This window comes from Etheostoma cragini, chromosome 22 (assembly GCF_013103735.1).
Source record: "Etheostoma cragini isolate CJK2018 chromosome 22, CSU_Ecrag_1.0, whole genome shotgun sequence".
NCBI lineage: Eukaryota > Metazoa > Chordata > Actinopteri > Perciformes > Percidae > Etheostoma > Etheostoma cragini.
Window position 1 is genome coordinate 7,629,305 of NC_048428.1, and position 27,209 is coordinate 7,656,513.

Below are 27,209 nucleotides of genomic sequence, written 5' to 3' on the forward strand. Positions count from 1 at the left end.
CCCCCCCCTCCCTCACCCCCCCTCGGTCGCCAAACGAGAGTGCGAAATGGTGTGTGCAGCGATTCCTTAGAGTCTGACGTGCGTACTCATCACATTCCCGTTAAGCAGCGCATCTTAAAGAGCTTCTTTCTTCATTTATGTTCATTCTGCCTCTGAACTTGTTGAACGGCGTTAAAGAGCTGGGGAATAGGGAGAAGCCCTTACAAGACATGTGAGTGTTTCCTTTTGCTTGTAAAGTTTACTTTCGGTGTGTTGGAGCTTAAAGTGGCTGCTAATTGTCGTTGGAAGTAACTTAACTCTGGCCTGGCTTCATTTATCTCTCTCTGTAATGAACAGATGAACAGTGGGCATAGAGTTGTGACTCCCTCCCTTCTAAACAGCATACATAACTTTTAAGACTCTCAGAACCACAAAGGAAGACCTAATTTCATTTACAGTGAGGCGGCCTTGAATGCATCCAAAACTTAACAGCATGTCTTTAGGTCATTTCTGGAGGCGCCCCCTGGTGGAACTTATTACCTAATCGTTGCCTATCCATCATGCATAATACCATTTGTGTCATGCTGCAGCCAGTGGGCCTGCCTTCAATATATCACTGTATGAGCAGCCTGTTACATTAAGATTTGTTTTGGTGTATGCTTTCACTATTCAATTGCTTCTTTGTGCTTTACAGCCCTGTGGGAGGTACAGATATTATTACAGAAATGTCCGCGGCGGTGCATGCTCCTAAGTTATTATGTTTTCATAATAGTTATAATCTGTAAGATCCAAAAAATTCATCTTGGCCTTGTATCGGATAATACCTAGCAATTATTCTTATTAGGACATCTTGATTACTAATATCATTAAAGATGACGGGTCGAGGGCTAAGGCGCATCCTGAATGGATTTGACTTTGAAGTTCAAAACTGGATGAGGTGTTATTAGATCTCAGGTTGCAACTCCCAGTCACAATCAATAGTCATTTTTACGGCCTCTGTAATTGTGATTGCACTCTGTCTTATTATTATTTTACTCATCCTATGAAATAATAACAGGTAATAATGAGTCACCTCTCTTGGGGTTGGTAGCAGATGTCACTTTAAACCATGTTGCTATTCCTGCCTACATTCCCAGCATGAAAGAGCTACCTGGGTGAGCCCATTCTTTAGAGCTAAAGTGGACATTTTGAGTATCCAGACATGTCACTGTGGTTGCAGAATAATGTGCCCGCAGCCTTTTAGGAAAAGTGTCTTTAATAATGCATAAGGTGTTCCTGTGTCGCAGAGAGAAGCATGCTTGGTGGCAAGGAGAGGCAGGGGGAAAAAGAGAGAGGGATCATGGAGGGAGGGTGGCGGAGACGTGATCTTGTCTCACTGTCTCATCGGGCGCCCCGTGCACTGCTGTATATGTGGCGCTGGAGTAACTGACGACTTGGGGCAGCACTCGGCCCCGTCACCCTGTCAGAAGTGCTGCTCTCGCACACAACCAGAGCGCATGTGGCAGCTTCAGCAGCTCGGGGGAGAGGGGAGAGGGCAGAAGGAGTTGGAAAGGACAGAGGGAGTGACAGAGGACTGTGGCAGATACAGCCTGTGGAGGCAAGTGGAGCACAACTCCAGCAGTCAGGGACTGGCTTCAGAGGCCTGACCTGTCTGGCTCCAGTAGACGTTGGACTGGAGAAGAGGCTGCGGCCACATCCCGTTAAAGGTGATTACCTCAGCAGGGTTCGAGCATAGCTTTTTGATAGCCAGCACTAATTTATCAGTGATTCTCCCAAATCTATCACTATGGGTGGGAAAAAGCCTCTTGAACATGAGAAACTAAAACTCTAAAAGATCCTTCTTTCAGTGTGAGACCTTCTTTATAGCTGTTTTTTGTTGCATGTGGGTTTCACAGACAGGTCGTAGTCTCTCATATCAGATGAGGAAAACAAACCCAGTTTGGACTGTTTGTCTAATGCTAGAGCCGAGCCACAGCTTTGATTCCCTCTGAAGCCGCCCAGCTCTCCCCAACGCAGAGTCACTTAACCAGCTGTCAGCACTCCAGCCATTTGCTACCTGTCGTCATTATTAAAAGATCATGAGCCTGTCGATTGAAGGCGGCGACATTTTAAGAAGTGGAAAAGAGCGCTAAGTGATGGGCTGACTCTGAGGCAAGCCCCAGGGATGCTTTATAGGCGTGCTCGCTGTTCCACGGCAACGCTGGCTGTCATGTTTGCGGGGCCATGCTCCTCTCCCCATATGTTTATTCATGAGGACGGCGGCCCTATTGGCAGGTTGTTAACACGCAAGATTAGGGATTCTGGATAGGCAGGAAGAGAAATCTGGTGAGTGGAGCACAGAGAGCTGGCAGGAGGCTTTTTTTCTGAAGCTGGGCCAGCGTCTATCTTTATCTATCTTTCATCTGCTTCTGACTGTCTGCCCTCCTGTCTTTCTGCCCTTCTCTCTCCCGCACTCCTGTTTCTCTTTTAGTAAGGCACTGGTGTGGAATATGAAACAGGTAGAGTCAGAAAAGATGAAAGCAGGTAGAGGCAGGGCAGAAGCAGGGTCAGGAATTGCCCTTGAAAGTGCATTAAATGCGTGAAATTAAAAATGAAAGGGGGGGGGGGGGATACGGATATCAGTGGTAACCCTGTAATTATTCCACCTTCCTCTGTCCTGAGCACATCATTTGGAGCTAAAGTTGACATCTTTTTCAATTTTGGAACATTTATAAAAATGTAATATGTTGAATTTTTAAATAGGCAGGCAGGTAGGTGTGTAAGTACTGCCCCCTGTGGGCCACCGTAGCTGATCTGTGTGAGATTATGACCTGACAATTCTTTCCAGTGTCCTGGCTGGGTGAGGGGAAAAAGAACAACTCAAAAGGCAGTCTGGGTAAAAATGTTGGCAGCGCACAGCCAGCAGCAGGGAAAAATGCTGAACTCACACAAACCACCGGTCAATAAAAAAATGAAATGATCAATATGGCCATGACTTGAAAAGTGGAAGGCTGGGAGATGAAGTGAGGAAAACACTGAGTGTTTAAATGATCCAATTTGAAATGTAATGGTATGATTTAGCAGTTTGATAACATTGCCACTGAAAGGGTTCCAAATGTCCTCTGAGTAAGAAGTGAATTACTTCTAGGGTTAAAGTGAGTAAGAAGAGCTGAAAGAGGAGTGACAATCTCCTTCATTTGTTCATTTGATGAAATGCATGATTTACAAGTGACTCCCACTAGTAGTAAAGAGGCGTGTAACATTTCCCTGGTGATTTGGAGAAACACTCAGTGATGCTCGAGTGGCCCCGGGGATGAAATAGATGTGGACACCAAGGGCTGTTTCTCAGCCTCAGAAACAGGGGAGTGGTCCGCTTCCCGCGTGGTTTGTTTGGGTGGGTGGGTGGGTGGGTGGGATGAACTCCCCAGCCAAACAAACCCTCTCCTGTGTTGACCGGGCCTTGTGAAAGATTCATGTGTTTAAATATAATACTGAGCTCTGTCGGGTTGGCTCCCTGAGTCCCCTGTAGTGTCGGGCAGGCTGAGTGCACATCTCGCTGGCCTACTGTATGTGGTGTACTAGCACTGTGTACGGAGAAGGTTGGTATGTTTGACCAGAAGCTGCCAATAGCTTCTTTTTACCCTATTTATTTGGTTTTCACAACGAATATTCTTTAGAGTGGATGAAAATATTGTAATGGTTTAATACCTGCAAACATGCAATAACATTATATGTAATATTGGCTACTTTAAATTACTACCTTACTTCCCTTCCTTTTCAGTTTAGTGTTGAAAGCGTCCTTTTGTAAACATCTTTGATTTACTTGCCTGTCTGTTATACCTTGCTGCTTTACCTTTTATTATTTCATGTTTTTGTATTTACATTTTTCATATTCCCATGTGCTTACCTTGCATCGGATGCATGGATGAGCAGGGCTTTCACAACTGATTTGGAAGCCAATCATTGTCCAGCATGCAACTTACACAACATGTGATGTGGAAACTTGGACGGAGTGGTTAAATTAGCCGTGCGTCCCCTAGTGGAACTTTTGACTTTAAAAAATATTTTCATATTAATAGATTCTGCATTTTCAATCATTTAGAAGGACTAGATTTAATTAGAATTTTTAAGCAGGTAATTGGACACTTTTGTGGAAAAACCATATCAGCAGAAATGATCATTTAAAGTATTTGTATTGATCTGAAAATGTCTGAAGGAGATCCATAAAGTTGTTTTGCTTCAAGTGTTTTACACCCTCATAAACAGGTGAATTACATTTCTTCCTCAAATGTCCTGATTTCAATATTTCCAAAAAGTGAAAACTTCTATTTCCCCATATTACACACAATAATTTAGCTTTTATTTTTTATATTTAAAAATGTTACATCTCTATTTTTCATATGCAACTGTTCACATATGTAAAGTTATTTCTAGTAGCCTAAACACTGCAGGTATCCCAATGATAAAAGGTGCTAGATAAATATGTTGTGACCAGGCTTCAGTAATGCACAATATGAGCATTTGATTTTCATTTATTTATTGACTTTCCAAATTGAACACAAAAACATTTTGGCTAGCAGTTCCTCTCTCACACCCAGCGACCCCCCACTGTTCCTGTAAGTGTCCATGGCTGTGTGCCTACGGTGCACTATATATTCCTGTACATGGGAGAACTTCAGACTTCCTGTGAGCGCGCCTCCTCTGATGTCCTCAGACCTTGATCGATGGTTGGAGGAAGCGACCTGCCCTAAAATAAACCTTTTTTTCTCACTTAAAATGCACATCCACACTTCTTCCATCTGCTCTCCCTTTCTCTCTCCAACCTTTTCTCCTTGGGGCGACGGAGGGTTATAAGCAGGGAGTAGCAGGGCCGCTGTGTCCGCTGTGTCCAGGACCGTGCAGTGGTAATCACCCTGCTTTAGTGATCTCTATTGCTTGTTATCAAAGCCTCACCACCGCTTGTTGTCTCATTACCCATGACTCGAACCACTCTTTATCCAGAGGTTACACGTGAAACGCACACGTGCAGACACTTTTCCGGCCATCTCGTTCGTCTCCTCCCTAACACGGTAATATTATGTCTCTTAATGGGAACAGGGGGCTCAGTGCCAAGAGTTCCTCTGGATAATTGGCTGCTTCCTCACCTGCTGACATCTCCCCCATTGACATTCTTACATTTTACATTTAAGGTGCTTCATTTCTTTCCCTCTCTTAACTTCTTCCTCTTTCCTCCATCCTCTGACTTGCAATACCTGCTCTTGTACTTTTTTTCCCTCCTTGTACCGATTTTTACATTGTCTTTCAATCATCTTGTGCAAAATTGAATCCCAGTATCTAGCCATATCTGTGCATAATGTTTTTTTCTATTCATGTGATGATCGTTATTTTGCACTAGAATGAATGGGATTTTTGTTTTTTTTGTTTTTTAAACAGAACATAGGCCATAAGGGGCAATTTGCGAGATTTGTTTTTCAGTTTGCATACAGTTTCCAGAGAACATTTTTCATCTCATTGTTCCATGTTCTTAAATACCTCACCTTTCCCAAGTTTTTCTGCCTACACCATGTTGTTTTGTGCACTCGCTGCTTTGTATTTGACATATTTGTATGCTGTTGAGCCTTTGCCCCTGACCTTGGCTGTTCGTTAACATAATGATTAAGGCTGAATCCCATTTTTCTATCTTACCCCTACCCCTTACCCCTAGCCATTGGCCTTCAAAACCGAGTGATAAGGGTGAGGGGTGAAAACATACCCCTATGAAATGGGACACCACTTGGTTACATCACCATAAAATATTGATTATTATTGATTGATAATTGATCACAAACTTCCAAGATGACGTCTGCAAGTGTGTCTATGTTGATTGTGTAGGTTTTGCATTTATGTATTTTAGTTATTTTATGTTCACTTTGGTGGTGGGTGTTGCAGATGTTCTTATCTGTGTAGTACTTAAGTCTGTTTGCAATACACATGTGTACGTGTATGTTCAGATAAACTTCATAGTTAACTAAAATTGCTTTATTGCCCAATAAATAAAACATAACAGGCAAAACATTACATAAATTATATTATATTACAGAACCATTATCAACTATAAGAACCTTACCTTAGATATCACACACATAAAAAGGCACTCAAATGTGTAAAACAAAAAAAGACACACAAGACCAGAAAAAAACAGATAAACTACAGCTGTTTTAAGATTCCAGACCAGTCTGATGCCTGTTGGCCAGTAAACTGACACAGATCCAGCTCAAGATCTACTACACGTTGGTACAACGCATCAAATTTACACTTTGAAAAGGCCAACGCAACAATTACTATTACCACATTCATATACACAGGTGCTGGTCACATAATTACCATATCATGAAAAAGTTGATTTAGGTCAGTCATTTTATTCAAAAAGTGAAATTTGTATATTATATCCGTTCATCGCAGACAAAGTGGTGTATTTCAAATGGTCATTTCTTTTAATTGTGATGATTATAACTGACAACTAAGGAAAACCCCAAATTCAGTATCTCAGAAAATTAGAATATTGTGACAAGGTTCAATGTGACCAGGTTGAAGACACCTGGTGCCAAACTCTTATCAGCTAATTAACTCAAAACACCTGCAAAGGCCTTTACATGGTCTCTCAGTCTAGTTCTGTAGGGTACACAATCATGGGGAAGACTGCTTTCTTGACAGCTGTCCAAAAGACGACCATTGACACCTTGCACAAGGAGGGCAAGACACAGAAGGTCATTGCTGAAGAGGCTGGTTGTCCACAGAGCTCTGTGTCCAAGCACATTAATAGAGAGGCCAAGGGAAGGAAAAGATGTGGTAGAAAAAAGTGTACAAGTAATAGGGATAACCGCACCCTGGAGAGGTTTGAGAAACTAAACCCATTCAAAATTGTGGGGGAGGTTGACAAAGAGTGGACTGCAGCTGGAGTCTGTGCTTCAAGAACCACCACAGACGTAGACGTATGCAAAACCTGGGTTATAGCTGTCGCATTCCTTGTGTCAAGCCTCTCTTGAAGAAGACACAGCATCAGAAGCGTCTCGCCTGGGCTAAAGACAAAAAGGACTGGACTGCTGCTGAGTGGTCCAAAGTTAAATTCTCAGATGAAAGTGAATTTTGCATTTCTTTTGAAAATCAAGGTCCTAGACTCTGGAGGAAGAGAGGAGAGGCACAGAATCCACGTCGCTTGAAGTCCAGTATAAAGTTCCCACAGTCAGTGATGGTTTGGGGTGCCATGTCATCTGCTGGTGTTGGTCCACTGTGTTTTCTGAGGTCTAGGGTCAACGCAGACGTCTACCAGGAAGTTTTAGAGCACTTCATGCTTCATGCTGCTGACCAACTTTATGGAGATGCAGATTTCATTTTCAGACAGGACTTGGCACCTGCACACAGTGCCAAAGCTACCAGTACCTGGTTTAAGGACCAGGTATCCCTCTTACTTAGCCAGCAAACTCGCCTGACCTTAACAATAGAACATCTATGGGGTAATGTGAAGAGGATGATGCGACGCACCAGACCCAACAATGCAGTAGAGCTGAAGGCCACTATCAGAGCAACCTGGGCTCTCATAACACCTGAGCAGTGCCACAGACTGATCGACTCCACGCCACGCCGCATTGCTGCAGTAATTCAGGCAAAAGGAGCCCCATCTAAGTATTGAGTGCTGTATATACTCATACATTCATGTTCATACTTTTCAGTTGACCAACATTTCAAAAAATCTTATTTTTTGGATTGGTCTTAAGTAATATTCTAATTTTCAGAGATACTAAATTTGATATTTTCATTAGTTGTTAGTTATGATCATCACAATTAAAAGAAATGACTATTTGAAATATATCACTCTGTGTGTGAAATATGAATGTAATATGCAAATTTCACTTTTTGAAGGGAATTAGTGAGATAAATTAACTTTTTTCATGATATTCTTATAATACAACCAGCACCTGTGTAAAGCCTTTCTTCACATTTCTGTTGCTTCTTTTGGAAGCATCTGGAAGTGTTAAAGTTGTTTCTAGACGTTTTAACACGTCTTCAGGCAGATCGTTAAATTTGAGCACAACTCCTATGCTGTGTATACAGTCTACTGTTCTTCACATATTCATTTTCTCACATTCACCTTATCATGCTGTCACACTTGCTTGACTAATAGTGCTGTTTTTTTGCACATCTTGACTGAAATTTAGTCGTTTTATACTTCTCTAATCAACAATCCAATTTTCCCCCTTTTTGTACTGATACTATTATTTTATTTAATGTTGCTCTGTGGTCCAGTGTCTTATCAAATCAAATCAAATGAAAAATTACATGTTTCATTAATTATCAATGTGTGTGTTAACACCACCCTTCTTCAATAAACACCATGTCTCTACTGTAGCTGCTAATTGATCCCTGATGACTGGACGGTGCATTGGTCAGCACACAGAAACACAGTGAATCAGCTGACTCATTAAGCTGCACTAAAATGTCTACAAGTCTGTCCCTCCTGTCTCCAACCATTGACTCGGCTCTCCATCCATCACCTGCAGACAGGCTGCTGTTTGAAGGCGGGGAACACACCACATACCTGGGCTGTATCCACGGGCTCAGCCAACTGGCTTACTGCTAAGTTTCTGGCTAGAGAGACATTAAGGTACATGCAGGTTGTACACAGCCCAATTTAAAAGACTTTTTAAGGTCCATTCAAAATCTAAATAAAGAAAAGGAAGAATTAAAAAAAACAAAAAAACATACATAGGCTATTTCTGATTATGCTAGGAGTAAAAAACAGACAGCAGGGGGTCTATGTGTGCAAGGCGTCCTGATGCTCAGCTACAAAAACTTTAGACAAAAGAAAAAGTGGGGCCACAGCTCACAGTGGTTGGCACATATAAATGGGTGCATGCAATATGCAGTAGTAACATGGTGTACTCTACCAATTAAGAGAAGAAACATGAAAGCAGGAAGATATTTATGTTAACTTATGACTGTTCTTATCCTAAGTTGCAAAGTGAGTAGCCACTTTATCCCGTTTAAGTGAAAGGGTGGTGTTATGTTTTTACTTGTTCACTCTAGTAAGAAGTAAATTAAATTAGCTAAAATCAATATTTTCATATTAACCATGGTTCAGATGACTGTGTTTACTGTAATGTTCTCTGTGAAAACTGCTTTCTGCAACAAGCTCAAGGAGACTACTGCACACTAACTGCTCAGCAGAAACCCGGTTGAAGTACATTTTAATCAAGCACATTGTAAACTGCAATGTAAAATATTTATGATTGGTTATTTCCATTTTTGACACTTTTCTTTATAAAATTTTAAAATGAAGCCACCATACTAATTACTCCACATAAGCAGGTTAATTTCAAACAGAAAAAAAAAGGTCAAATCCAATAACATCCATAGGCGTTCGACGGTGGGGACAAAGGGGACGGTGGGGACGCGTCATGAGTCATTTTGTACCTACCACTTTTTTCGAAATCCTCAAGCTATATAATAACATATAATACTTGAGCGACAGATCATTGACTCCATGATAGCACTTTATTTGAGCGATGGTTGTCACCCTTACTGATTAAGAATCATAATTTGATATAGTGGATGTTGCCAAGTTTGAACTATTTCCGATACATTCGTTCATATATTCATTCTATACAGTCTCTCTTCTCCCATAACTCCTTTGGTTTTATAAACAATAGCATTTAATAGTATGGTATGTAATAGAAGTCTCTCGGATGAGGGATAAAACGTCTTCGGAGTATCTTCACCCAATTCCAGTTGCCTTTTGGTCCATTTTAACCATTTAAGTGCCGCCATGGAACCAGTAGATTGAAACAGACATTCAATTTTCAACATTAAGCAGAGCACCTCACAGTTCTGCTTACTATGTACAATTAAAACAGCACGGTCAGATCATGTGGAGTTAGTGAGTCAAAACATCTTAGTTACTATGATGACCATGCATGACACCCAAAGTAGCTTGATTTCTAGTCTTTATCATTCCTGCTCATACAGTGTGGAAAGGGGGGGAGGTGAGGAGATGGGGAGTGTTGTATATAACACTGTAGACTTGATACTGCTGAGGGAGATGAGGGTTTCGTGTGAAAGCAGCGAGATCCAATTTACCCTGATGGCCTCACTCACTGATTTTCTGTGTTTTGATGGACAACAAACACCAACATGGCACCCATACATCTTTTTGCCTGTGCCATGGCGCCAGCTAATGTTCTCTCACTGTCAAATTCTACTCCCAAAAGGGAGGTATATTAACCCCCCCCTCCCCTTCTTCTGTTTCCTGTTTCTCAGCAGCACCAGATCGCCACGCAGGAACAGGACCATGATTGACAGCCGAGCAAGCTGAGAGGACCTGTCACTCATCTTCCTATCAGCGTGTAAGAGGGCTATCTCCTTGCCTTCCCCCTCTTCCTCCTCCTTCTCCTCCAACACCTCCATACTCTTCCCTCCCTCAATCCTCTCTTCTTATCTTCTCACTGGGCTGGTAACCTCACCATCCCTCCTAGTTATCCACTACTCCAGAAACCTGAAAGGGACAGAAATAGTAAAGAAAAACAGCAACAACAACTCTTCTAAAAAGACTGCTCCACCTGAGGGAAGTTTGGCAAGCCTCCTCACTCCAGTTGAGTGAGTTGTAGTAAGTGGAAGTAGAAGAGGGATCCCTTGTTGTTACACCTTCAGAAGGAGATACAGCTCCTCGGGAAGGAGCCGAGAGAGGACCAGTCATGCGTTTCCATTTTGCGTTGACGCTGCAGGCGCTGTGGACAGGTGTTTGCCAGGCGGGCATGCAGCACTACCCTGCAGCGTGGGGCCACTATGATGTGTGTAAGTCTCAGATTTACTCAGACGAAGGCTTAACCTGGGACTACATGGCCTGCCAGCCAGAGGCAGCAGACATGACCCAGTTCCTGAAAGTAACTCTGGATCCCCCCAACATCACCTGTGGAGACCCTCCGGAGACATACTGTGCCCTGGTGAGTACATGCAAAAGTGAAAAACAATCTTCCCTTAGAAAAAAGGTCATGCACACACACACACACACACACACACACACACACACCCACGGCTGGGTATAGAATTTAGGCACCGAATTGCATACTGAGTATTGAAAAAAATTCAATACCTAAGGAGCAAATCTCATCAGTATCAGTGAGCCAGTAAGCATGCAGCATGCTTCTACCGAGATCTAATAATGCTGCTGATTGGCTGTCTAACGTTACATGCCTTAGAGGCAGAAAGGAAAAACTATAAGTGAGACGGGCCTCACAAACTAGGAGCTGAAAAAGAATTAAAAAGATTTGTGCTGTAATGTTGTAATTTCTTAACCTAACAAGCCAGATCAAGATGTTGGGTCTGGGAACTCACAGTTGGCAAGGCTCAATCAGAGGGGCGGGATAAACGGTTGTTTTTCAAAATCCCACTGCACGCAATAGGATAGCACTGTAACCAACCAGAGCCCCTTTAGTTGATAGATTAACCTTTTGCCGTATCCGGTCGGTAATACTCCGAATACATCTTCCTTTTTTAAGAATGACCAGTGCTTAACTCCGAGGCTTCCAGAGTCGCGGCCACAGCCCATTGGAACGACCGCTGCGGCCATCTTCTTTGTTTTCAAGAAGCAGGGAATTCACATGGACCACAATTTGGTTTTTCCAGCTCACAAGCCAACATTGTGTTGCTAGACTGACCCTAGCTACAAATTACATTTGCCGCCACTATCGTGCATCTAGATTTCTAGGCTAGTAACTTCTTTTTGTTGAAATGGATTTTATAAAATTGGTATTGAAAGAAGTATCGTTTAGGAACCGGTATCAATGTTATTGTAATGGTATCAGCATTGAGATCCAAAAATTTAAAAAGATACCCAGCCCTACAAATACACACACACACACACACACACATAAACATACACATACACACACACACACACACACACTCACACACACACTCACACTCACACACACAAACACACACACACATTATACCAAGTTGGCTTTCTTATCTGTGTCTCTGTATTGCGTATATATACAGTATATACCCGGCTTGTTCTGACCCCACTGTCGTGACAGACACATTTAAAGCCTGTATGACTCAGATATGTTGTGGCTGAGGAAACAGAGGCTTGTGCCCATTGACGTCATGTTCTGCTGTTTAGAAAGCTGCTTCTCAATGTGCACTGCAAACCTCCTCGCATGTGCTGTTGATGTTTACTTGCAGAAAACACTGTGTAATGTGACTTTACCCTGGAAAAACACACACACACACACACACACACACACAGACACACAATCTTCATGTTACTACCAGGACACTGAGTTATCATCAGAGTTATAGGAATAGAGTGTGATTGCAGCTTCTCTGTTGCGTCAGTGCTTGTCTTTTAGCAGAGTTTGATGAATTCGTGGCCTAAAAATGCAAACAATCTCTGGGTGGGATAGTGTACAGGTGGACTAAAAATACAAAAGGATGTATGAGAACTTAAGTAGAGCAGTTTTTTAAGTGCCTGTACACAAGGTTTTTTGTTTTTCTTACGTTTAGCAAAACCTTTGCACAAGCAGTGCTGTAAGTGGCCCGACATAATATTCAGTCAGCATTCATTACTTGTCCTTATGGTCATGTTTCACTCTTAACATGTTTTTTTTAAGGAATCCAGTCTCACTTTTTGCCTTTAAGGCTGATACTTTTCCATTTCTGCATATGTCTTCCTGTCTGTCTGTGTCAGACAGTCAATCAACTTTGAGATGAAGTCGGAGGTGCTGGGCCTCTGCATCCACAGTGGTTGTCAGGACCCCTGCCAACAACTTAGATCTACTTGTGTGTTTTTTGGGCTAATTAACAAATGGTAGAATGCTTAACTAAGATGGTGAACCTGGTAAACTTTATGTTGTCTTTGTCACTGTGAACATGTTAGCAGGTTGACCTTAGGATTCAGCTTAAAGCACCACTGTGCCTATATACAGCCCATGGATGTATAATACGAACTGGATACAGTGTTTAAGGCAGAGCTCCGTTTGCTCCTGAGAGTTGCTCAGTAGCGCATGAAGCCATCATGGAGGCAAAAATTACCCAGATGATCGGCACTGCTTCCGAACTGTGCGGCCCATAAAGCGGGCGCGTTAGAGCACTCCGCTAACTTGAAAGGACATTAACTGATTTAATCATGCATCTCTTCTTGACTTTCCAAATGTTGTCGGACAGAATGGATCAAATTCTGATAGTGAAACAAGTCATTTTACGGGGGATGTGACACTCACACATATGTATCCACAGATTTACAGATTTACTGATCCCCCCCCCCCCCTGTGTAAACTTACGGGGAAAAGTCTTTTTAGGCCAGAGGGCGTCATGTGACGGCCTGGGAGTTACATTTCCACCGTTTGGTGGGTATGTTCAATTTGCTTCCGAGCCTGGTGCCCTTCCTGGGGGCCTGGTACGGCCCCACAGCTGGGTTTAGTCCTGTTCCATACAAACTACTGCCGTATTGGACTTTTTCAAATCATAGAGAGAAGTATATTCTGTATGACAAGAATACTAACAATTAGCAAATACGCTTATGGTGTTTTGCCTCAAGCTGTTTTATGACCAAAAGCAGGGCTTTTTGAAAACGGGAACCAATTAGTTTTTAAGAATGCCAGGGTTGTTGAATCACTGAATAAATTTGCCATGATCGACTTGTTGACGGAGTGTTCCATGTTGTTGCACACTAGTTTAATGGTGATGACTTAAAAGTGATGTTTTGCAGGATAAAAGGGGTTTATTATTCAAACACAGCACAATAAAAAAGCCCTGATTGGTTGATTGCTTTACCCTTTGAAGTGCATGTGATGCTGTTGATTCTGCAAATTACATTGCAATCATAAAAATCACAAATTCCTGGTGGTGCTGAATAGTTAATGAGCAAAGGACGCATATTAGGTCAAGTATTTAATTCTTCGTCTTATTCCGGGTCCTCTCACTTTAAAACTCACAGCTGGTCGCCTCAGATTAATGCTAAATGATGAATTCATTTTGGGCCGTCGTGTGTTACAGAGTCATCAAAGATTCTCTCAGAACAAATGCACTCCTCAACAGCTTCAAGAGCTCTTTAGATAAATAGCGAGATGTTCCAGGAAAAGTAGTAACTTGAGGACTATAAATAGACAGTCGCCATCAGCGGAAAGTCAGCTGAGGTGAGACACAGAGGAACAGAGAGGGATTAACAAAATACAGATGACAAAGACAGCGAGAGAATGATCAAGAGAGAAGCGAGACGACGCGAACATGGGGGAGACAGAGACTCAGAGGACTGTGTGCAAAGAAGACGGTGACTGAAGAACTAATATCTCCTGCGTGGGGCGGGATGGAGGCTCTGAAATGTGAATAATTCAACATGTTTTGTAGCTAATGTGTTTTATTCATAGGACACATTATTCAGCCCGACATCTCTCAGGCACTTTTGAAAAATGCTGACTCCCGTCATCGGCCGAGGTTGGGTGAAGGCGAAGAAGGTTGCGGGGGTGGTGAGGCGGTAGGAAGCCATATCCGGGAGGTCATCGTCAAAATGGGGTCAACCTCCGTTCTCCCTCCGGGCGGCCCCGTGACCTGTGATTGATCCACATTTGAACCTGAAGTGTGTCTGGTATTCGCTGTGCAGCGAGTTGTGTTGTGGATAAACTAGATAAACAGCGGCCATGCGTGTCTGATGCATCAGTGGAGCTATTCTATTTCTAGAGTTTATTATTACTATTGCCAGCCTTTTAACAGTCTGATGATCGCTTATTGAATTAGCGGGAGTTTGCGCCGCCCTGTCGCCCTCATGTCTCCGGCAGTCAATGTGATAGGGGTGCTTGAATTAAACAGACAGTGGTTAGCTCCCACATAACCATTTCCTCTCTCTGCTGTACTGTACTCATCACAAATCACACAAGCATCAGTGAAATATTATCCCTGCTGCATGCCATAGAGCCCAATTCTCTGCAATTGGTTTATGTTTACCCCAGGCAGTAACATGGCTCCAAATCAACATGAGAACAATTATCATTGATATTCCAGCTACTTTGGCTGCCAATATTCTGCTACAGTGCCAATAGTGGTTTGTTTCGTAAGTCAGATCATTGCAGATTCGGTGCAATTATCATTAGGCCGCGTTATTGGAGAATTTCATCTCTCTAGTAATTGATTCTGCGCTCGTGGAGGCGGGTGTATTTTAAAGTCTCACGTCTGCTTCCTGGAGGGCTGAAGGTAACAGACACCGAAGCCGAGAGAGAGAGAGAGACAGAGAGAGAGAGAGAGAGAGAGAGAGATGCAGAAGCTCCAAGGTGTGGTGTGGTTAAATGAGCATGGTCACCTCAGGTTGCGTCCTTCATCTCTTACACACACACACACACACACGTATGTACACACATACACACCCCATTCTCTCTGGAAAGGCCTTTTTTCTGCTTCTAGCCTGGTGACCTTTTCGATAGCAATAAGCTGGCATTCACTGAACTCTGGCACACAAATCTGCCATCATGTGAGATTTGACTGTCCCCTCCAGTTCGAGTCAGCCTGGCCTTTAAAAGCATGGACAGGCCGCAGCGCCTCGACAAGTTCATGATTGACTTGGTGCAAGTTTCAAGAGAGCAGCGATGACTTCATACAAACACAATGTACTATTGCGGGAAAAGCGGATTCTTTTTAACCAACTTGTTCAACAAGACTAATTGACAGCTCTGATAATTAGGTGTTCTCTAAAGCTCCATACTGGAAAAGTTACAAAATCGCAAATGCAAATACTTATTTTACATTCAGACAAGTCTGGGCTGGCCAGTACAGGTAGATTAAACAGAGTTGTGCTTTCCTCATGTCGAGCCCCTGTACCATATTTAGAAGGGAGCTCAAGGGAATGATCAGTGTCCTTTATTCTGCTGCCGAGGTTTTAAATATTATCTACTCAGTTATATCAACACTTCAACACAAAACTTACCAACAGGCACAACCTTGCATGTCTTGGTTCTTACCTCCTTTCTAGGTGTAACACCATAATTTATACTAGCCTTGCGTGTGTCTGTGTGTATGCATGTGCGCGTGTATGTCCCTATACATTCCCGTGAAAGAACTGTATGTCTCTATTTGAGCCGTCAATTTACAACCAAGAAATGCTGATGAACGCTGAAACCTGAGTCCGAGTCCCGGCAGGCCGGTGCATTTCATAGCCAATCAAATATAAATGAGGAAACAAAGGAGATTATTAAAAAGGTGGTGCGCACACACACACACACACACACACACACACAAACGTTTGCCTTAATAAAATGTTATTAAATCTGGGGCATGATAAGAGCAGGTGGCTAACAAATATTGTTAGAATTATTTGGATTATCTAATAAAATATGTGCACTGATTTAACACTTGTAAAAGTACATTTTTGGCACATTTTTTAAAAGGTTGTTATTTAATATTTCAGGACAATGCACATTAATGAAACTGTACACGTACAAATAGCAGTAAGGTTAGCCATATTATGAGCATTGTAACTCTGGTGGAGGTTAAAACAAATACTGCGGTGAAGATGAGAGCTGTGTCTTGTGTTCTGCATGTGGTGTTGCTAATCATCTGCTCATTTAGTGACAGTGAAGACAGGTGTGCATCGTTATAATCCCTCAGCAGTGACTGGGCACTGTCGAGTGAAGGAATGGGAAACCTATTCTACAATACATGACACCAGTACAGTTGGTGCACCCAAGTGTCCCCTTGTTTGTGCTTATAGCTAACTTTAGATGTTAGAACTATTTAAGTATCTTAGGTCTCTTTTTCATTTTGGCATTTTACAGTTTAACTGTTTTACTCACCCCCTGTGCTTACCAGAGCAGATGGTACATTCCAGGTTAAAACAGGCTGAGACTCTAACAGTGTTACTTACTCCTCTGTAGGAGGAGAGAAGGTTGCGGCTTGATATGCAACTGTTTGTTGATTTTGCTTTAGGTGTTGGACTTGGCCAGGGTTTTAATTGTTGACTCTTGGTTCAGTTTATTTTTCTGCTAATAAAAGTCCCCCTCTCTCTTTTACAGTAATGTCATTAGATGAGCCAATGTTCACAATTGTTCATGAAGCTTAAAGAAATCCCCAAGCAAACCCCAAGGGTGTGACTGATAGTAATGTGTAATGAAAACAACAGAATAACACAGCATTGAGTAAAAGATTGTAGCTTACAAAGGCTTGCCTGATTAAAGTGGCCATCACAGACTTTTAATTTGTGTCGATTCTAGCGGCCCTTTGGGCAAAAGCTGTTTCTACCACACTTGTAAAGATCTGTTGAAAGCCAGATTAACTAATTGTTCTTTGTTTAATTTCCTTTTTTTCTGTGATGGCTATTCCCCAGTATTAGCCATAACTACAACAGATAACTTCCTAAATTAAAATACAATTAGGCATATATAAATTATGTTTGCTACCTTTTACATGGCTGGATACTCACTTACTTCTCTGGTGTTACACCGAAATCTGTGACCCATCAAAAAGTGTTACTGCAGAGGCGGTCTACTTGTTGTTAATCATTTTGTGACTTAGCAGTCATTAATAAAAGCTACATATAAATAGTGTTCTTTTCACGATTAGTCTTGTTTGCTGTTACAGGTCATTGAAGATCAATATATGGGAAATTAAACAGTTTCAGAACTATTTCAAAGTTCCTCATAGTTACTTTAAATTTAGTTTGGGCCTTCACCATAAAGACAAGCAACACTCAGTTTATCCAAGCACCACAGAGGGGTTTTCCCAAGTAATATGTCCAATAAATGTGAGTTGGGGGGTGCCTTGGGCTCCCATGGATATACATTACATTGCCCTTTTCCTAAGCTGATTCAGATTAGAGGTTTCAGACAGACAAAGTGTTTGAGCTCCGCCGTACTCCCCCCCCCCCCCCCCCCCCCCCCCCCCCCCCCCACACTAGCAAGCGGTGACACCTCTCAACAGGCTCGGCGCTGACATTTCCTTGAGAAACGTGTGCGCTGTCAGCAGTAACATGTTTCATTTCATATTGTATTCATACAGTCACTGCAAGGGTTAGATGAGAGTGAGCGGTAGAGAACAGAGACCGTGGCTACGGTGTTGTCTGGGACATTCTGTCTCACTTGTTTATGTTGGCTTTCTTTTCTAAGAAGGCAAGACTGCAAAAACAAGCACAAAGGTGGCTTTTCAGAGCTGCTAATTGATTTGAGAAAAAGGCCAGATTCAAGAAAGTAGAAGCAATTAACCAGCATTGGAACATGAATTAGTCATCTACTAGAACTGTTTAACATCAGAGGATTAAGTAAACTCGATCAATTTTATGTGTTTTCTTTCATCTTTGCTAGACCAAACCAAATCAAATGTTTATTGAAATTAGCGACAGAGGCAAGGGTATGGACCAAAACAAGCTAAAATGAAAGATGTGTGTAATTCCCTAATTCTTGTTTCATTGTTCTTTGTTTGATTAGTGATCACTATCTGGAGTGCAAAACAAGGCTGGAGTTATTATTTCTGTGTAAATCACCAACAGGCAGTGTTTGAAACTTGACTGAATTATTCCTACGTGATCTTAATCTGTGCTCAGGGAAACTGAGCACACTTTTTGTGTAATTTAATTAATCTATTCAACCCTTAAAAAAACAATTTCAATTTGAAGTTTCTGTAGCACACGCTACTCTGTATTTAAATGTTGTACTTGAAAGATAACACTTTTCTTTTATGAGTAGAGCACTTCATTATCTAAGGAGTCATAAAATAAGACTAAAAGACTAAAGCTGCACTTACATTAGCATTGATGCAACCACCAATGCTAATGTATATCATGCTGCAGGAACAAAAGATCGCAATTTACCTAAAATTACACAAACTTTAAAATGATGGCTCCGAAGCACAGATGTCTCGTTTTGTTAAATGCCTGTTGCCTCGACTCCTCTTGTGTCTCTTCCTGCGGTACATCTCTCTTCCCTTGAATTGCCTCCCTTCCACGCGTCTTAATCCGTCCCGCTGAGGAAGCACAGGAGAGGAAATCACGTGAGGAAATCATGGGAGGAGAGAGGAATCCAGGAATGTGTCTTGTGGAGTTTTTTTTTTTTTTGCTGCCGCCAGCTTTTAAAGAAACTAATTTGTCTTCTGGCTGTGGCAACAGCCCCATGCCGAGAATCAAAAGCAAAACACCTTCGATGTTCTGTGTGTGTCACGTTAGGTCATGGCAGTTTCCTGCTATGACGACCAGCCATGGCTGGCCTCACGCATGAGGCGGTACTAATCTGCAGTAGAAGGAGGACGAGGCACCGCGGTTGAGGCGAGTCGAGCAGGTGCCGTTAATGAAAAAACGCCATTAGAGGGATGAGACGTCCTTGAATTTGTCAGCTGTATGGGTGGAGTTAACCCTATCAGCTGCACGGTTTCCAGGAAGGCTGTTCACGTGGATTCTCACTTCTAGCTCCTCAATGATCCCTCCTCAATTCCTGCACCTCGTGGGAAAAATAAGAGCTTTGAGATGGCCTTCACGAGTCAGGGACACAACAATTTCCGATTCAGCCGTAGACCGTGGAGCTATCAAAGATACCGAGACCTAAAGATACGAGACCAAAGGAGCGCTCGCATCTCAGGTGGAGGGGACTAAGACCTAAAAATAGGAGGCATGGAAAGAAATTGACAATATACACAGAATAGGGGCTCATGATCACTGTGACGCTAAGCACTTCTGTTACTCAGCTGTGTTGACCTCATGTGAATTTGAATTCCCAAGATTCACACGTTGGACCTTTGGTCTCAAGCGGAAGATTAGGGATAAATGAAGAGAAGTGGATACCGTGATTTTAAAAGATGTTCAATTCATTCCAATTATTGTTGCTCACTGGGCGCACTACGCATACAAAATGACCCTGATATGCTCCTCAAGGCATTTAGATTTTGTATTTTTTCTTTGTAAAGAGTCATTCTGGGGTGTATGTGTGTTGGGAATGTTTTTAGGGGCCCCAGTGCGTCACATGACATGCAATTCCATCTATGGCTACAATTCCAAAACGGCAGCACAGACCAGGGCTGATAGAGTAAATTGTTTTGAGCCAAGCATGTGGAGTTAGCCAGATGTCTGCCCAGCTGATGCCTCTGCTCGTGGTGGCCTCCCATCCTACCCATGCTCCTCGCTGGCCCTGGGACACCCGCGTGACCTCCTCCACGGCCATGGTCTTCCTCTGCCGCCTCATAGCTTTGGAACACTCCATATGTTCCTGCCGGCCCAGTCGTGGCCCACTGTCTTGCACTCTGCCCAGGACCTCTTTACGCTGCAACCTGCTGGTGGCTGGTCCACATAAGAAACCAACTAGATAGGCAAGGGATTTCTATGGGCAGACTCTTTTTTTTTTATAGCATTCGTGATTGAAAAAATAGCAGTATTGTCAATTACATAAAATTATATATATTTAATTTTATATATATTGTTGGACAGGTATACTTATAAATTTGGACGGAATTCAGGCAGGAATTGATTAATACAATTTCATTTTTTGAGAGGCTGTTGCATCAAGCTTCTCATGCAAGATTCACAAACGTTTTGTGAAGCAATGTGATTTTCCTTTACGCACGCAAAGCATTTGTAACTTAGTCAATAAAACCATAGCATTATACTTTTTCAAAAGGGAAAAGAATTCCCTTGCAAAATTGTAAATCACATCTAATATATAACAACAAGGGTAATATGACAGTATGAAAACAGCATAGTAATACTTTAGTCCTCGGTATACTGACAACACAGAACAGTCACTCATGACAAAAGTGTTGCTGCATTTTAACTATGTGTGATTTTAACTATATTATGTTCATGCTATAGAAGCGGTCTAAATCCTGTCCAAACCTTCCTGCAACAACAGATCAACAGGCCTACAGACAAATTACTACAGGACTCTGAACAAAATATTATTATAGGAAACCATCTGGACAACTCAAAATGCTCACAATAATTAGTCCATAATTGATTGATGGTGCATCAGTCAACATTGTTCAGTGAAACAAATTCCTAACAATTACTTTTACTCATTGCAGTGGATCCAACAACTGTTAATCAGTCTTATGTTTTGCTTTCTCGTTGGGAGGTTGAGGGGTGTGAAATTAGGGGCACACGATGCATTGTGGACAGGCATTGCACCCCAATGCCATTCACTGTATTCCAAAGGGAAATATCTAGCTTATAAATGTATGTAGAAATATTAAATGATGTACTCATGTTAATTTTCGTAACATATGGACACCTGAATATCACATTTTTAGTTGTCAAACACTCTTAAGATGAAGACTGCTAGTTAGAATCACTTGTTCTTGTAATCTTCAGTCTGTTTTTTAGGGGTATGGACTCCCTGCGGTTCACAAGCGTTCATTTTGTAGCTTGACACATCCAGCTGAAGCACTACCAGCACAGTAAGAACAGGTTGAATATTGTCTAACACAGCACAGAACTGCCAGACTGCATCTCTCTGCCCAATGTGAAGGTTATACCCACCGCGGTCACAGGAAGATCTCATCAAATTCTCCCCGACCCATCCTGTGTCATAAACTTTGCATGAGCGTAGGCCACTGTCTGAATTTTTATCATTTTCTTATTTCCTCAAACTGCTCGTTCTCTAGGTCTGAAGGCGCTAACACAAGTGCAGCCTTGTCAGCCAGCCGGGGCCGAGGAGGCCATTAAACAGGTGTTGCCTGAAAAAGCCACACTTCCTGTTACGGGCATGTTGAGGCCCAGGCTCGCACAGTCCAGCCTGAGTGAGACATAGTGCAGAAACACCCTGCCTTACATATTCTTACATCACTATCATCCGTTTTTGAGGTTTGAATGTATTCTACAAGGGTTTTGTTTTTGGGCAGCATGTACTTTATTAATGGTGTGAGGGGGGTAAGGTCAAGTATACGTGTATTGCTGTTGTTGCCGAAGTGAATATTACCTTTTATCTATTGTGTATTATTTTATTTATTATTAACATCACCATCATCAGCAGCAGCAGCATTATCATCTTTAAAACAATCACCACCAATTTCACTATTGTGTGATATTTTATGGGGTAAATATAAATGGAAATAAGAGTTTTTGTTTTAAAAAAAAAAGTGCAAACAGGAGGAAATGTTTACTTCCAAGGAGAAAAGTTTGTAAAAGTGAAGTGGGTGAAGAGTTGGTATTCAGACAACATCAGGCGTTGCTGTGATGTTGTGTTGTGCGAGTGTGTGACTCGTCTATCTGGGCTCTATCAAGGCGTTCAGTGTTGCCTCACCGTTTACGCTGCCATAACAAGATAATAGGGGGCCTCCTTGACTCCGGCTTCCCACAGGGTTTTCTGTTGACTTCTTTTTTTCAAAGTTTCGAGCAAAACATGTCCTTTGCCATGAAGTATGGAGAGGAAAGCTTGGAGAATCTGAAAAAGAATGGAAAATAAAATGTTTTTCCCTACCGTATTGAGATGTGAAACTATATGTGACACTGTGAAAGCACCACTTGAAATATATTCTTATGCACGTAGGACGTCAACGGGAGGAGGGCTAACTTTTTATTTTTGGGAAACAAAAACATCAAATTTCATTTTCATTTAGCTTTGGTTAGCTGATACAGCCATGATGAATTCCCAGAAAATTAGTATTGAATAAGAGTCAAGAGAGGAATGATCTGATCTCTCGTAGCTCCGATTTAGCCTCTGCTATTGACTTCAAGTCACCCGGCGATATCATATTGTCTCATTGTTAAATGCTCACTGCTCTCACTGGATTTGAAGACCCGTGCATAATATGAACCGAGCATATGGACCTCCACAGTCTGAGTTCTATGACACAGACTTTCTCTCGTTTTATTTTATTTGACGAACGCGTTTTTACCCCCTTTTCCCTCCAATTGCTCTGTGGGCTTCAAATCCCTCTTGCGGTAGTGGTTGCTTTTGTTGCATTTCACAGTTCATCACTCATGGTAAATTATGGTCTGAAACCCCCTCCATCATCCCCCTGTACTGTACTCCTTCCCTTTCTGTGCACGTGGCTCTGAGAATAGGAGATACAGTGGTTTGCTGCTGGAGAGAGCTGTTGATTTTAATTGCTCTTCGAACCTCTGGGGTGGATTTCCCTTCAGAGCTCACTTGCTTGAACACTGATTTTCACAATCCCCCTTCCCTCTTTGGGAGACGGATAACAAATGGCAAGCACACACACAGGCCAATATAGACAAGCTCACAAAGCCCAAAGCATGGCATGGAGTTATTCATATTTAGAGGCACTCATGTTTTCATTTATTTTTGTTGGGGGGGCTTTTAATGTTAATTGCAGGAGATAAGTAGGAGTGTTGTGAATGGAGCAATCCCAGTGATCCCATCTCTCATTTTTATCCACGGCAGGAGGGATCAGATGCTCCCACAGCCGTGGCAGACGCTCTCCCTCCTCTACTCAGCATTCCATAGCAGCAGGGCCCCTCATCAGCACAATAAAACCCTTCTGTTTTTTTTCTTCTTTTAAGTGACTGGTGTATGTGGCATGCATGTATGCATCTGTTTTTATTTGTGTCTGTATTTACATCCACACTTCAGGCTTTTACGAGTTCTGAACTGCAGCTCACGTCTTACTGTTTTAGATGACTATTCACATCTATTTTAGGATGTAACCTACTGTATGTGCCACACTTAAACATAAACTGCTATGATATGTAAACAAGGATGTTCAGAACAACATGCGCCAGTATGTGTCTTTAAATTCTGCCTATTTTGCATTCGTAAAAGCAGTGGGTGCAGCCAAACTGCAATGCTGCCATTTTACAAATGGCATGATAGTCGTCTCAGGTGAGCAACATATAGGCCGCATGTCTTGGGATCACTTCAGTATGACATGTCCACGTCACCCTGATGGAAAGGAAGAATTGCAGCTTATTATATTTTAGGCTTATTATATCATCAGATCTGTATCACAAGGAATTGAAACATTAAGAAGTATTTCACCCTCAGCTGCAGGGTATGAGACTGTTTGCAGACAGAGGAGAAAGCTTGCCAAGGAAACATCAAATCATTTTAATGGCAAAATGGGGTATGACCTGATGCTAAACACTATAGTTTTTGCTGTTGCCCCTAGCATTAATTAGTCCTTATTAATCTCAGAGAGTAAAAGGAAATAAAGGGGAAGCCACTTTCTCAGAAGTTTAATGTGTTTCTTGCCTGTTGGGTCTCTGAGGAGCATTCCTCTCCTAACAGATAGCTTTTCGGCCTATTCTGTCATCCTCCTTGTTTGAGGGAAATGTGAGGCTGTATGTCTCACCCTGACAGGCTTTGAAAAAGACTCCTGGATTACCTTGACTGACAGCTCCCAAACCCTAAGATCTGTTGTGTCTGGCCCAAACTGAGCATATGACAAACTCTGAATCAATAGCAAAGCTATCAGTGATGGAAATTGAATGCTGAATCTTGAATGCTGAGTACCCCCTTATGAACAATATAAGAGCATTTTTCCACTGTTCATCTCAGGTCTATTTCTCCCTGGCAGATACAAGCACTGCCGCATTATGAGAAACTTTAAAGTTTGTTGGAACGTGAACCTCATTGGAGCATCAAAAATAGAAATACAAGGGAGATGAGAGGCCACAGATGGAATTGTCTTCAAAGTACAGAGTCGGCAGTGTTTCAAACTGATATTACACTCTCGTAGAATATATCCATTTTCCTGTGCGCTCAGCTTGATCTGACACTGAGCAGTAATTTGACATTTTCCTGCCATGTATCATTTTGGAAGACTACTCATTGATAGTTGCAAACAGGCTGGATTACTGGTTCAAAAATATAGAAGAACATCTACTACAGGTTTATACAGAAACATAAGAACTGTCACCGAGGTTTTTAGCCATCTGAACTATTGGGAGAGTAGTAAAATGGCTCCTCTGTGCACTGTTCTACACATGGCTGAGTTGCTTTGTAAGCTAACATCTGCTCAGCAGAGGGAACCGGAGCGGTCAGCGCACAAGACGAAGGTCTGGAAAATGTGCTTGCTTAATTAGAGAAGGGGAAGAACCAGTGCAGCTATTTACACCTAATTCTGACATAAATCTGCAGTTATCGCACTGGCGAGACTGTCCTCTCCCCAATTTAGGAAGGACCCAAGAGCTTCTCCTTAATAAGCAATCCTCCTGATTAAGCCCAGGCAGGAGTTACAGTCTCTTTCTATGGGAGCGAAAAAGACAAGAGAAGCTGAATTTAACTAGAAGGAAAGTAGTTAGCAAAGTGCCGTCATGGATATTGAGATGGTTAGCATTTTATTAACCGCAGTCAGGACAAAGAGAGTAATTGGTAAATTGGGCGTAGACTTACAGTGTCTGCAGGAGTTTAGCCTAAGGGTGCTTGGGACTAAGACACTTGGCATTTTAACTTCTCCATCTCCCAAGCCATCCACTCAGGCAAGTACTGTCTGCCTCAGTCCATTGCTCCCCTAATTAGCAAGTTGTTTTATTTCCTGTGGCTGCTAAACTAGTTTTGGTCTCTTTTTTCAGTCTGGAATGAGAGGACATGCAGTAAAAACATCTCCCACAAGGTACAAGGCACTTGTCAGAGAAGCATCATGTGACAAGGGTGCAAACGGTAATCTGTTCATTATGTTTGCAAGGACAGCAAGCGATTGAGAGGCTTGGCGTGAAAAGGCATTTTACATTCCCTCTGTCTGCACATCAGAGGCTCTAAATGAAATGATTTACATAGAGGTGCCAGGCATTTGCTGTTACTCTGGGACACACATTGTTGTCACGTTGAAGGCTCTCTTTCAACGACATTCTGCATGGCTTCAGACTATTCCCCCACCGTCAAGACGAGGGCCATGAGCCAAGCTGCAGAAGCTGAATATGAGAGAAACACTGAGAAGCAGACTATTAGGCATCAGTTGTGGATTACATATTTGAAAACCAGAATTTGATATGGTTGATAGATCTATCTTGGACCTGCCCCTTTAGAATGGGATGTCATCGTACCAAACCTCTCAGACCATTTGAGTCATTTTCATTTTACTTATGTGAATTAGCCATTACATAGGGATGTATGCCAACACTTACTTCATGTTGTTTATGATGATGTGCCTGATTTTACTTCATGCCGGGTTAGGCTATTTGTTGATTTTATCACTATTCGGAGTATTCTAGATCCTCTGGGAAACACGCTTCTTTGCTTTCTATATGAAAAGTAGATCGAGAAGATCGACACCACTCTCATATCTGCACATCTTATATGAGGATTCTGCCAAAATCTCCGTAGCTTAGCTTAGTATAAAGACGGGCAAGAGCGGGAAACGGCTTCAAAGGTAACAACATCTGCCTACAAGCACCTTTAAAGCTCAATGATTAACACGTTTTAGCTATTTCTTGGCCAGGCACGGTAACTTCTTTAAGTCTCCACTGGTTGCCCTGCAACCTCATGGTGACAAGGCTCCATCTTTATTCTAAGCCAAGCTTCATATTTAGAAGGTGCGAGTTATGGATTTTATCATCTAACTCGAGGCAAGAAAGCACATAGGTGTACTTTCTAAAATGTCAGATCGAGTCTTTTTATATACAGTACATGCATACATATATATACATACATACACATACAGAAAATGGAAATCAATGTTGGAGGAGAGAGACCATTAGCTCTCTGTCGTGGCTTAGATGCTCCTATCAGCAAGGTACATACTTTAATACATGGCACATGACTCTGTAATACTTTAGCCATCATCGGTTATTCCATGATTTACAGCTACAATAGGCCCTTTGACTTGTTGAAGCAGGAAAAGCACAGGTAGAATTTATAACATTAATGCTGGCTGCATTCCAGTTAGGTGAGCCAGTTCAAGGGCTTTGGTATTGGAAAGGCTCAATCACTGACATGGTTTACTGGGACACTTTGTTAACAAATTGTTTAATTTACACCTGTGCTTTTCCTGCTTTGACAAGCCAAAATGTCTGGTGTGAAAGTAGTCTGTTGGTATAGACATAAGCTGTGATATCCATGTAAGATTCTCATATTTTGTGTTGGAGCTGCTGATTAGATTTTGAGTCATGGCATCACTGAATCCCTCTGAGTTCAGGCATGTAGCAATGCTGCTTTTCACACACACACACACATACACACACACACACACACACACACACACACACACACACACACACACACACAATGGCTTTAAAAAGTGCATGTGCACTTTGTCAGCCAGTAATTCTGCACTTTTCTTCTTGACTGAGCAATTTGTTTTAGTCCTAGCTGAATAAAATATGTCCTACTAATAATCCTAATTAGCTCCCCTAATTC

General features: G+C 42.1%; 1 protein-coding gene across 13 annotated transcripts in view; it reads left to right on the forward strand.

The window, feature by feature from the left end:
• The window catches only part of ntng1a (netrin g1a), a 118,762-nt gene that overhangs the window by 1,613 nt on the left and 89,940 nt on the right, over window positions 1–27,209 (forward strand). For 12 of the 13 annotated variants that reach the window (XM_034861836.1, XM_034861843.1, XM_034861833.1 and 9 more), the window contains exons 1-2: window positions 1–211; window positions 10,255–10,934. In XM_034861836.1, the coding sequence (XP_034717727.1) occupies window positions 10,686–10,934 (249 nt within the window). In that variant the 5' untranslated portion in view covers window positions 1–211; window positions 10,255–10,685. The remainder of the gene's footprint in view (window positions 212–10,254; window positions 10,935–27,209) is intronic. The other variant, XM_034861831.1, reaches the window with a different exon arrangement.